Source organism: Synchiropus splendidus, chromosome 9, assembly GCF_027744825.2.
Source record: "Synchiropus splendidus isolate RoL2022-P1 chromosome 9, RoL_Sspl_1.0, whole genome shotgun sequence".
Lineage (NCBI taxonomy): Eukaryota > Metazoa > Chordata > Actinopteri > Syngnathiformes > Callionymidae > Synchiropus > Synchiropus splendidus.
The window spans coordinates 15,666,889-15,679,755 of NC_071342.1; the positions used below are offsets into that span (position 1 = coordinate 15,666,889).

A 12,867-nucleotide genomic window follows, 5' to 3' on the forward strand; every position below is an offset into this window, starting at 1 on the left:
TCATGTCCAGGTCATTCTTGAACTAGAGGCGTGTTTGAGGTGTGCAAGTAAGTTTTTGCATGTGGTGACACGGAGGGGGCTCTCGAGCAGTCTCTGGACCATTTGTCTGGGACCGATGCTAAATTTCAGGTCTACGATTGCAAATCCGGTTGCAGTTTTGGCTCTTTGACAAACATAAAGTGACTCAGAGTCTGAGTACAGACGAGACCAACATCTGGGTTTGATTCATTTAATCATAAAATCTCATGTCATTCAGTGAAATACTTCACAAAATACAAATGTAAACAGCTTCGACATCAGATGAATGCAATCATTGAATGAAATGGTCACATGTCAGCGACATCTGGGGGGGAAAAAATCAATATATATATATTTTTTAAGGTTGATTTTTACAATATTTGGGTTTCTTTTGAGAAAAAATAATGATCATGTCGATTTGAAATTCAAAATTTTATGCTGTTAACCTGATTAAAAATGAGTGACACATTACACATTTACATTCATTGTGATGTGTTGCTCTCCCACTCACTGTATAGTGCAAACATGAAGCAATACACCGCTGCAGTTTTATTTTTTTAACATACACCTGAATTGTAGAAAAAAACCCCTGAAAATTATTTCAGAACGTCGCCTCTGAATATGTCCAAAACCAAAAGTCAACTGTTTGCAGACAACGCCTTACAAAGATGGCTGAGTTGACACAACATACAAAAATAAAAACAAAATATCGTCACAATAATTTTTCAACCTGCACTTTGCGTAACATCCCAATTTAGCACAAAGCTAACAAATTACAGACAACTAATTCTCAGTGCGAAAACTGGAACTTTTCTCACTTAAGAAAAAGAACATAGAATGAATCTGCTGCAGCCCTAGAACCCTGCCATTTTACATGGTTTTAATGGTGAAAAAGAATTGCAGAAATCAGAAAAATCTTACTTCATTTTGGAGAAATGACAAAAACCAGGTCGATTTCAAGCAAAAAAAAAAAAAATCTGCTGGGCGTTCCCCATGTACGACTGTGAGCTAAACCAATTTGTACGGATGGTTGAACCGTTCGTAAACAACGAAGCTGCTAAATGTCAAAAGGGTTAATATTTTGGGAGGAAACACACCGGTGGTCCCAAACATGGCTAGCTTAGCATCAACCTATAGCATGTTTGCTTAAAGAAGAAAAGAATTGTTGGATTCATTCAGTTGTGAATCCAGTTCACTGAGTCATCCCGGTCAAATTTGCGGCTGAGGTTTCCTGCTGAAGCAACGTTTTAAACCACTCTTGCGTTTGTGTGCGGTGTGAGGGCGCTAGAGAGGAGATGAGCACACGTCAGGCCTCAGGTGTGTGACCGTCACCCTTTCACCCTTGATTAGTGGCGGGAGAAGACAGGTGATCCATCATGGCTGTCAACAGCCGGCCTCCAATTGGCTGGATCGGTGTGTCACTGACCGGGTAAGACACACAGGAGGGGGGAGAGAGAGTGTGTGTGGGGGGGGAGACGAGTGGATGGCTCATGCTTAGAGGCAATCATGTCAGTGGGAGTGTCATCTGGAAGCAGATGCTGCTCAGCAGGGGGCAAAATTTATGTTGTTTTAAAAAGGCAACTTCACAATCCTGCGCTACACCTTGAGAATACGCCGCATCACCTCTGGTCTGAATAAATAAAGCGCAGGCTGGAGTGTGTCGGCGTCTGTTTGCATCCGCTGCCACTCATGTCCCTCCCAGCAGCCGTCCGTCAGAGCTGGTCGTTCTGGATGAATCTGTTGCCTTCCGAGTGTTTGCCGTAGTAGACGTAGCGGCACTTGGCAAAGACTCCTGCCGGGAACAGAGAGGAAGAAACTTATAGGGAGCATGCTTCGCCGTTTTCCTCAACGTTAAAATCACATTTTTACATCAGATATATACAGCAGTGGCGCTTCAGGAAGTGGAACTGATGAATTCACAGGACAACAGACTTAATATCTTACCCACTATTTCAAATAATGTTACCATCTGCTGTGTGACAAAATGTATCTGTTTAGCAAAAGAATGGGGTTGGATTTAAGGAGCCATCTAAACATGCCTTCTCATGACTGAGACTTTTGTAGCCATTGCATTTTTGTATTTCTTGTTGGTTATTTCATGACTCAGTCTACTGTCATAGTTTGATTCCTTGTGCAAGAAGACCAGACTAATGGAGACCTCTTACGTATGGAAAATGAAAAGTGCCAAAATTTGGAAAAAATCGACAAATAAATAAGGAAAAATAAACTAAAAAATAAGGGGATATATTTATTTAAACATACTTTCTTCTATATTTCTACAGTTCTGCATATTTTTTATTACTGTTTTCTGATTACTGTGAATTCCAGACTACAGAGCAAACCGGAATATGAGCCGCACCCACTACATTTATGAAGGAAAACAGATCTTGTTCATACATAAGCCGTGGGTGCAGTGGTGCGGTCTCCACTGTAGAAAGGTCAGTGGTGCACCCGGTTTAAAAATGCATGAGGATCACTTCTAAACTAGTTTTGAAAACAAGGTCCAGCATGGAGACTGACTCATGAAACCAACTCATCAATGTTCTGAACCTGAATCACAACTTTTTTTTTACATTAAAGCGCTTAAAATGTGCTGTTTTTTTTCGACACCACAGCTGGTCTCAGCTGCTTCTTCTTGTCTCCTGTCCTCCAGGAGATCGGCTATGTTGGAAGAGCTGTGGACACGTGGGCGACAACAGCGCACTGTGAGCGCTTCAAGATCAATGAAAGACCTGTGATTTCATTGGTTTGATGCGAGGAGGCTCAATATTTCGGCAGCATGGCGCTATTTAGCCTGTAAAAATCCATATATTAGCCTGTCGTTGTAAAAGCTGCAGGGTTCAGACCATGAGAAAAAAGTAGTAGAAAGTTTTATAGCCATTTACTTTCTCTGCTTTGAGTCCCCCCCGCAAAAAAAAAAAATCAAACCCAATTTGAGTTAAAATACTTGCAACTCACAAAAGAAATGTGATGTACCAAAGGGGACCGGATCGAGGCGCTACACATAACTTTATGTGGACCAACAGAGATGTGGAAATGTGTATCGTTGGCACAAAACAAATTACAGTATATATTCAAGCATAATTCTGGGCAAAAAAAAACAGATCATTGAAGACTGAAGTTCATGGTGATGGAGATGTGCCGGAGAGCGCCGTAAAAGGTGGACTGAGAGAGCGCTACCTGTTGACAAAACAGTTGGAAATGCTGGGATTCCACCGCTAAACTAGGGGGTCAAACTGCCAGTGTCGAGGTGTTAAAGCACTGGACAGGACCCTGAGAATGTCTATACATATGGTTGGCTGTCAATTCAACATGGCTGTATGATGAATATGTTTCGTCCCTGCGTATGCGACGAACGAGGACAGCCGAAACGCACCATGCCTTCAAGTCCACACAGCTCAGGACGTGCCGTCTGGAGCTTGTTATACTGAGAGTCTCTGTCCATGAAGAACGCCGCCCTCCTCTGACTCTAATGTCACAGTGCTCTGCTACCACTTGATGAACGTGGTGGGCTGTGTCTTGGTGTCACCTCTCGCCAAACAAGGCAAGGACAAGTGGCATTAGCGCTGTCGATGATGCTCTGACAGCAGAAGAGATAAGAGCTTTCGCCAGCCTCCTTAAACAGACATCAAGTGCATTATAGGAGGGTGAGGTCCGGGCCACGAGACGGGCCAGGAGAGGAGACGGAGGGAGACAGGGGAGGAGGTGCCGAGCTCCCAGTACAATCACCTTATCCAAAGAGACATTGTCAAGGGCGGGGAGAGACTGGCAACTAAGTGACAGAAAGCAGAGACAGGGACAGAGATACTGGTGCCATATTAGTGCCAAACATATTCTGATGCTACCCTCAATTCTAACCAAACTTGACACGTCGCTCGCTCCCCCCACTCCTCAAAGTAGGCTCTACTCAGTCTCTCTCTCTCACACACACATACACACGTCTCAGGGAGACACACAAACACACACCAGTCCCTCGCAGCGGCAGTGGGTGTTCTGTCAGGGAGAGCAGCAAGACGACGGCAGCAGCAGCCCACAGGCCCGAGGATAAGCTCAGTCAATCTAAATCTGGACTTTGTAGTGGAGCAGTGCTCATTTCCCCTCATAGCCCAGCTACTTGAGGTGATCCAAACATTGAAGTGTGAGAAGCTGTCACCTCCGATAAAATCCGGGACCAGCTCCATGCCTGCCTGTTCCCCTGTGTGCGACTACGTGTTGGTGTGTGCATGACAGTGAGGAGGGTTGTGGGTAGTGGGGGGGGGTCCAATTCCAGCTGCCATGATTGGCCCCGGGATATAGGTGCCACAGTGGCGGACTGGGCCTGACACCACAGGACCGGGCTTGTCTCACAGCACTCTGATCACATGAGCACCAGGACCTTTCACATATTCACAGTTTACCCGGCGAGAAAAGTCGCTCTCTCTTTAGGATAGAAACCCTCAAAGAGATCACCCACTGAGACAGCAGACCCCCTGTTCCAATAGGATGTGACCTAGAGGGGAAACATCTGCAGGTCGCAACCCAAAGCCTTCCGCAAATAACCTTCACAGTGAAGAAACTGCACCGCGCTGAAACTCATCTCACTCAGCTGAGCTTGTGCAGGAAGCACAGGTGCTTTCCCATTCGGAACGTATCATGGATCTACATGAACCTTTCAGGTTTGGTTCCAAATGGATTAGATTTTGGTGGAACAGGTGGATTCAGGATGTTTAACACAAGCAGCTAGAGTTTGAATTCCGGTCGTGACCTTCATTTTTGCTGTGAACCAACACAATTTATGAATTATGGACGTTATGTTATAGTCATAAAACGTCAATAAGAAATGACCTCCTTTTCTCATCTATGGATCCCAGACCTTCAAAACAAGAGCCATTAAACCAGGATTCTGAGTCCAGATCTTTACCTCCAACCTATTTCTGTTTTACAAACAAATATGGAATTGATCTAATATTGATTTAAAAAAAAGACTGTTTTACAGCATCACATGTGCACTGAAATAAAACACTTTGAGAAAACTGACTTTTCTGAGGAAGCTAATAGTCGAGTCAAAAAAAAAAAATCACTTGACCCGCATGTAGCTTAAACGCTCGATATTGTGGATGAAGAGCGGGAATTCCTTCCCAAATTTTGAGACTGACTTCCAGTTTTATTTTTGGGGGGCGCTTCTTTAAGCCATGTGGACACTCATCATAACACATATCCCTTGATATAGTACTGTGGAATGAATGAATCTGACTGCTTATCCATGCCATGTCTCTAAAGTTCTGAGTCAGGTTCTGAGGTCCAAACTCAGAAGGAGGTTGAACTAAGATAAGGAAAGCTTTTATCCACCAGTTACATCAAACGACATAGAGCAATATGATATGAATATAATACAAAGCATTTTTAACCCATGACATACACAGCTGAAAACTTCAGACTGTTCTCTCAGACATGCAGAGAGAACAGTGGGGGCAGCCAATAGAGCGACATGTTAACAAAGTGATGCGAAGGTGAGGGTTTTCATCACGGCCTGGCAGAGGAGCACGCCGCCCTTTGTTCTACATGCACGCCACGCAGCACCATGTTGCTTTTAAGGGGAGTAACTAAGCGTCTTGTCTTTATTAAAAGGCACCGCGGTTGCTATCGCCGCTTGTCCTCCTGGTGAAGGCAGCAGAGACACTTTATCCTGGAGCAGTCGGGTCTTTTCAGAGCTGATTACCCCAAACATGTGTCCTCTCCACGGGAGCTTGATGCTCCGTTCTACCACTGAGTTACAAGCACCAAAGTCGCCTCAACAAGCATCTGCACATAAACTTGTGGCGTACAAGAGTTTCTGTGTCTGGTACTTTCATTATGGAGGTCGTAAAGAGATGTGTGGAGGAGAAGTGAGAGCAGGAGTCGGGAACCTTTTTGACTGAGGGAGCCAAAAAAATGACATTCCATGACTGCCATATATATATATATATATTCCACTAGAGTAAAATACATTCCGCTAGAATGTATTTTAGAATGTATTTTCCACTAGAGTAAAATACATTCATGATGCGCCAAGCGATTTAACTATTTAATGCTAGCTATCGGTACACATTGGACCAAATAGAAGGTGACGACAAACTTTGTGCTACTTCCGTGACCACAGTCCTGCGTGTCCAACTATTATTGTCACAGCTTTGCTGCATTTGGCAGAGCAACATTGGTCCCATCACTCCCGTTACTGTGATCTAAAGAGTTCCCATGATGCTTTGCAGTCCATTCAACCAATCGCTACACCATGGTTCCGCCTCCACAGCTGGGAAGAAGAAAAAAATCGTAACACATGAGGACAAAAACCGAGCATTTAGCTCTTTCACCTCAATGTAACACGGTAATTTCGTTGGTTCCATCTTAGCAGTATGAAGCTCATTTGCCTTCAAAATTCCATATTACAGTGACGCCCATGATACGTTGTCTGGGCTGCAGAGCATCATGGGAAGTCACCGGAACAGAGATTTTTTATTGAGGGCGATGGTGCCGCACGTACTACTTCACTCTATTTCTTGTCACATAGGCCGAACAGGATGGATAAATCGGAATGAACTTAGGGAAACTGCGCTGAGTTGTCAATGTATTCTGGTGAGAACTAATGTCCAAGGAGCCTGACCCCTTTGTCTAAAGAGCCACATCTGGCTTGCGACCCATGGGTTTCCGACCCGTGACTTACAGTATCTAGAGAGTCGCCACTGAACACAAGGGATGAGACCAACCAGAGTGGGAATTGTACGACCAGTGTGCGAGCCCTGATCTTTTGGGATGGCACCAAGAACGTACACTGCATTGTTGAACACACAGCGATGTAGCTAATGTTGTGTAGCCAGTGCAGAACGGTTGCATGGCGGAATGGAGTGAGCCAGTCGTCAGTCACCCTGCACCCAACCGCTGCAGTCACAAAAGCAGAGTCCCATTTCAAAAGAAGCAAATAGAATCTATGTTTTAAAAGCAAAGAATCGTGAACCGTGGCCGGACATTTAAAGATTTAAGACTCAAATTTATCATGTTTTCTTTTTGAATGATTGAATGTACTTAAGGAATGCAGTTTAAATCACAGGATATCCAGCGAGAGCAGGGGAAACGTCGAGTCAAGTCAACAAGCCAATGCCTCACATCTCCTGGGTAAAAAAGGGCATTTAATCATCATGAATCATGCATACGCTCACTCACTTCCAGGAGAGGGAGAGAGGGAGATGGAGTGAGTTTAATGATTGTTCGCCGCATACAATCAGCTTGACTTGATTCAAGGGCCATCAATATGTCACGGAGAGACATCCGACGGATGTAGCTTTTAACATCAAGGTTATCTATTCCTGGCATGAATCCACTCGGAGTTTCTCATCCTGTCTCCTTCTTGTGCCCTCAAACTTGCTTCTTTCGCTCTTCCTTTTAGCTGCTCTGTCTCCCGCCAAGTTTGTTGAGCGCTTCGACTTTACGTTTTGCAGAGCCAGAACCAGGTGAAGGCAAGATGGGGGGGGAAAAATATATATAATTGCAAGTGTTCATGATTTGAAATTGCAGCTGGAAATGTCAAAGGGAGGTCGAGTACACACAAGAGTCGACACCAGAGTCAATTATGGCTTTCATATGCAGCCTTCTGTGAGTCATTACTGGTCACACAGATTCATAACTGGCTCTGTTGTGACAGGTCAGAACCATTACGTGAGATGAAGCCTGCCGCACTTCTGTCATAGAAGAAAGATATTGACGTGTTCAGACTTGTATTTTATATTTCTATTCATGTACTTGCAGTCGAAAAATTAATAAATAAATACATAACATGTCAAACAACAATAGAATGAACTGAAAGATGAAAATTAATTTTAAGTAAAAATAAAATATTTTTTTTAATGAATAAAAATATAATAAAAAAACTTAGAATTAAAAACACTTTTTAAAACTAAATTTTAATCTATATACAAAAAAAATCAAGGTGAATATATGGATATATATGGAGAGGGCTGGAAACACAGCGAGAAGACAAATATTTGGCAGCGTTTTCAGGCAAAGTGGATGCGATATGCTGAGAGGAAAGACACAAAAACGCTCATCTATTTTAGTCAACGTGATGATGGAGTGGGAGGCGGTCCGACTCATCTTTGTCCAGGATGAAACAGTTTCACTCAATGGAAGTATGAGATGACACTCTCAGTGTCCGGCAGTTCATCACGGGGCTGTGGTGTCATCCATCTCCGGCTCTCAAACAATCCCCTCAGTGTAACTTTGAGAACTAAAGCGGCGTTTGTCCTCTCCCAATAAAAAAAATATTTAGTCCATTACACATAAATTGCCGTCATGATGATGCATGTCCCGAGCTCTATCCCCTCCTGACTGTTTACAGCGGCCAAACAACTGCAGTGGCTGCATGTTCTCAACTTCAGCATATTGATTAAACTTTTAAATAGCTGCCATATAACCCTGGGACATCAGGAAGATTAATTTGCGTCAATGTTCATCTGTAATTCATTAGCCATTTATTCTCTCCACATCCACACAGGCTATCAGGGAAACGCAGACCATTTTTCAAGCGGCGGAGGCTGGGGAGCGGGAGAAGAGGGAGAGAGGCAGGGAGACAGGAAGGAGGAGATTACAGCAGACAGAAAAACCTCTGGACGCTTAAAAACACTGGTATTTCAAAGAAAATTGTTGGGCAAAGACAGGCGTTTGGAGAGGTTGATGGGCAACGCTTTAGCAAACGCCTGAAGGCCTGGAATGGAATTAGCATTTAACAACTCTTCGTTCACTGTACTCCGCTCAAACAAGTCATCTAAGTACAATAAACACAGGGCAATAATACTGAATAAAAGTCCAATATGGTGGAAAAAAACGATGTTTGCTGGAGATCTGTACTCTCTGAGTGTTTTGTCAAACTTCATTTTCAAAGGCCGCACTACATGAACTCATATGTCTCCATTCCATTCCAGTGAAAAATAATGGAATTTAAGAACAGACTTTTTTGATGGTGTTGAAGTGATGCAGAGCAAGTTTACATTTAGGGAAAAATAGTCAAAGAATTGCAGTAATAATTGGAGTTAAAGCTGAGCTAAAAGTAAAGAAGTACAGTGGTACCTCGGTTCTCGACCACAATCCGTTCCAGACGGCCGTTCAAGAAGCGATTTGTTCGAAATCTGAATCGATTTTTCCCATTACAATGAATGGAAAAAGAAATAATGCGTTCCAAGCCTTAAAATAGTCTTTTGTAGGAGTGAATGTAGAGTGTCTGCTGCAGGTGCGCTGTTCCTCTATGTGTGTGGCCGCTGCATGTGGGAGGGGTTGCCGAGTGAGTGACGTCTCTCCAGAAGTGAAGAGGTGCCCGGTGCGTGTCCAGCTCTGAATGTGCGCTTCTGTGCAGTTTGGCTGTGACAAAGTCATAAACCAAGTCACGCTCTGTCCCAGACTCGCCACATCCCTGTCCCAGCTCCAGCCCACAACAGGACATCAAACCCTGGAGGAGAGGTGTGGAGAGCGAGCACCTCCCCTGTGACACTCTACCACGGTCCAGTGTGGAGACAGGAAAGGTTTTACACCTCAATATGAAGAAAAAACAGTCAGTAAATGTCGCTAACGGGACACGTCTGCATACAGAGGCCGCGTTATACACAATAACAAAGCGCGTCGGGGGTCATCTGATTGGTCCGCGCACGTTATGGTTTTTCTGGCTTTTTTCGAGGGCGTTCGAGTTCTGGATTTTCGTTCAAAATGCGAAGCAAAAAAATCTTGAAATTTTTGTTCGAACTCCGATTTGTTCGAATTCCGTGACATTCGAAAACAGGAGGTACCACTGTACGGTCCTAGAATTGACTCAAAGGAAACAAGATTCCTAATGTATGCCCACTAGGGCAACATCCAAATAGAGAGGGCTGTACTAATAAGACGTTTCATACGTTCATACATGATGAGAAATGTTGTCACTTTGAAATTTACATTACAATGTAAAAATGACAAAACAAAGCAGGAATTTCTCCAGAATATCAGACTACTTGTGTTGCTCAAGATCCGCCTGCAAGACCTGATGATGGCAGTCATTTAAGAAGTTGTAAGTAGTAAGTAGTAAGTTATTTATTTTATATTAGGTAAGCACTTTGCGTTTAGTACTGCTTATTTGTTATATATGTGCTTTAAAAGTAAACCAATGTTTTCTATACAGTGCTGATATGATTATTGTTATATATTTTGGTTTGTGAATTACATCTTAAAATAAATATATTCACAGTGACTTTTGGCTGTGATTTAGTTGAGGAAAAAAAATTGGTATCAGGATGTTGGGAGTCACAAGAAATTGGGAATCGGTACTGGCCAAAATAAATAAATAAATAAATAAATAAATAAATAAAAGGCGATTGCTGCGCCCCAAATAGAGTAGGAGAAATACTAGAAGAGACGCCTGAAATACACAGGTCTCACCCCGAGCAGCCCACCATGAAGGAGTCGAGGAGGCCGGTTCGACTCCAAACAGACATTGGCTGGTCTGAGCTCTTGGAAGACATGACCTTCAGAAGAGCATGTGAATGCAGCAGTGGAACATTTGGCCTTGGTCAGCTCACATTATGATTTGCTGGTAACCATCTAGACAATGGCAAGGTAATCCTGACAAATACAGAGAGAAGATCAAGGGTATTAATGCTCCGATGTGTAGTCGATAATATTTGGCTTCATTAATTCCATGCCCTGAGAAGACATCCAGACCCTATTAGGTCTGAAATCTCATCCCCAGCTCCTCTATAGCTCAGCTGTGGCTCAACCAAGCAGCCAAGCAGATAATACGCTGTGAGCCCTGAAACATGTAGCATTATAATTGGCTTTGTCAGGTCCGAGCCCCTACAACCCTCATGCAGATAATATGATAATATGTCTTCATAACCGGCTGACCTTACATACTCAATATTTCTCCCCTTATGGAGATTACGTGTCAATAAAGTAATTGAGTCCTGGGGTGTGTGGCAAGTGAAGATTTAGATTATTGGACTTTTCGGGGAGGTGATCTACGAGCGTTATTATTCCACCTGTCAGGAGACGTGCACGGGGCTGAGGACAGTCCGAGAGTGTCGGCAGGCGAGCGAGAAAAGGAGACACAGATAAGGGCACAGCAGTGGAGAGGGGAGGGCGCGGGATGTGACACGGGAGAGGATGATTTCTCACAAGAGGGGGTGGGTTTTCACTTCATCATTCGCTCATAACTTCATCTAGCTTCGCTCACAGAAGTGCGCACAGGGATGTGGTTCCACGTTCAGCCACAGCTTTCAATCTGAATATGATAAGTTTACAACTAAAGTGCCCCTTTTTAACCTAATAAACCAAATAAATAGTTATTCATATATATATATATATATATATATATATATATATATATATATATATATATATATATATGCATTTTTTATGGAGCATTCTTTCCTCCATGGCTATTTGAAGAATTTTTACTATGCTGTTCAGGACACTGTTTGGGATTTATTTATTTATTTATTCATTTTTGGCTCATTATTTCCTTAATATTATTTTTTCATGTGATACAATAATTGGATACAAATAACACAGTAAAGTGTCCCTTTTTAACCAAATAAATAGTATATTTATTTGGTTTATATATATATATATATATATATATATATATATATATATATATATATATATATATATATATATACATATATATATATATATATATATATATATATATATATATATATATACAGTGTTTGGGATTTATTTGTGTATTTTTTTGACCCCTTTTTAACCAAATAAATAGTTTTTCATTTGGACTTGTTTAGATAATCACAATTCCATGTATTATATGGAATTGTGTGCGTATATATATATATATATATATATATATATAGGGGTCAAAAAAATACACAATTAAATCCCAAACACGGTCCTGAACAGCATTATAAAAATTCCTAAAATAGCCATGGAGGAAAAAATACAAAGATTTTTTTGATATTCTAAGCACCAAAATACCTATAATTGAAGTTTTAAGATCAATAAATACATCAAAATCAATACGCAATAATTAAAACAATAAAAAAGTCTCAGTAGCAGCATGAAACTATGTGAAGACAAAGTAATGGACCATTTCTACATGGTCCAACCACACTCTGCCCAAACATGGAGCTCCTCATGAAAAAGATAACGCGTGAAAAAACACTGTTTAATAGCTTCACCAGTGTCTCAGTTTGGCTTCTGTAGCTCACAGTTATGAATGAAAGTCACAGTTGGTCTTCACCCAGATGTATCGTGGACTGGCGTATTGAGAAGCAAAAATAAGTGTGGTGGCCAGAGGTCTAACACTCTGAGCTCAGAGAGACACAAAGTCAAGGCGGGACAGCAATGTTAAAAGATATTTTACCACGTCCTTTCGCATTAGGCCTACAGATTGACATCTTCCAGTCAGATGAGGCTCTGATGTGAGTGATCCGGTTCCTCCATCATTGTGACAAGCCGCTCTTGGCTAACACTCATCCGTGTTGATGGGCACACCCTTGGCCACGAGAGCCCCGGCTAACACACCCACCTTCCTCTGACTCTGTCGCACTGCCATCCCCGCTGCCCTTCTCTCCTGTTTTCTGTCACGATGTCATGTCCAATCACTGTTTGGCCGCTCGGGCAGGAGCCTCAGGTAGTAAACTGCCTGACAAGCATCAAGATAGGCACTGAAATGACTCTAATCACAGGGTTTCTGCGGGGACCAGAAGGGCCAGTCACTCAGGAGGGCCAGGATGGGAAGACGTAAGTATTGGATGCTTGCTCGGAGACAATTCATGGAGAGTAGAGTTGAGTGATAGGCATGAGAGCGGAGCAGGTGGAGCACTTCAGCAAGACGTCATACAACTGCTCTCCAGAGAC

At 42.6% G+C, this 12,867-nt stretch overlaps 1 protein-coding gene across 1 annotated transcript in view; it reads right to left on the reverse strand.

The window, feature by feature from the left end:
- Positions 1-224: 224 nt before the first annotated feature.
- Positions 225-12,867, reverse strand: part of lrmda (leucine rich melanocyte differentiation associated) — a 241,689-nt gene continuing 229,046 nt past the window's right edge. The window contains exon 7 of the mRNA XM_053876068.1: positions 225-1,810. Coding sequence (XP_053732043.1) covers positions 1,731-1,810 — 80 coding nt within the window. The 3' untranslated portion in view covers positions 225-1,730. The remainder of the gene's footprint in view (positions 1,811-12,867) is intronic.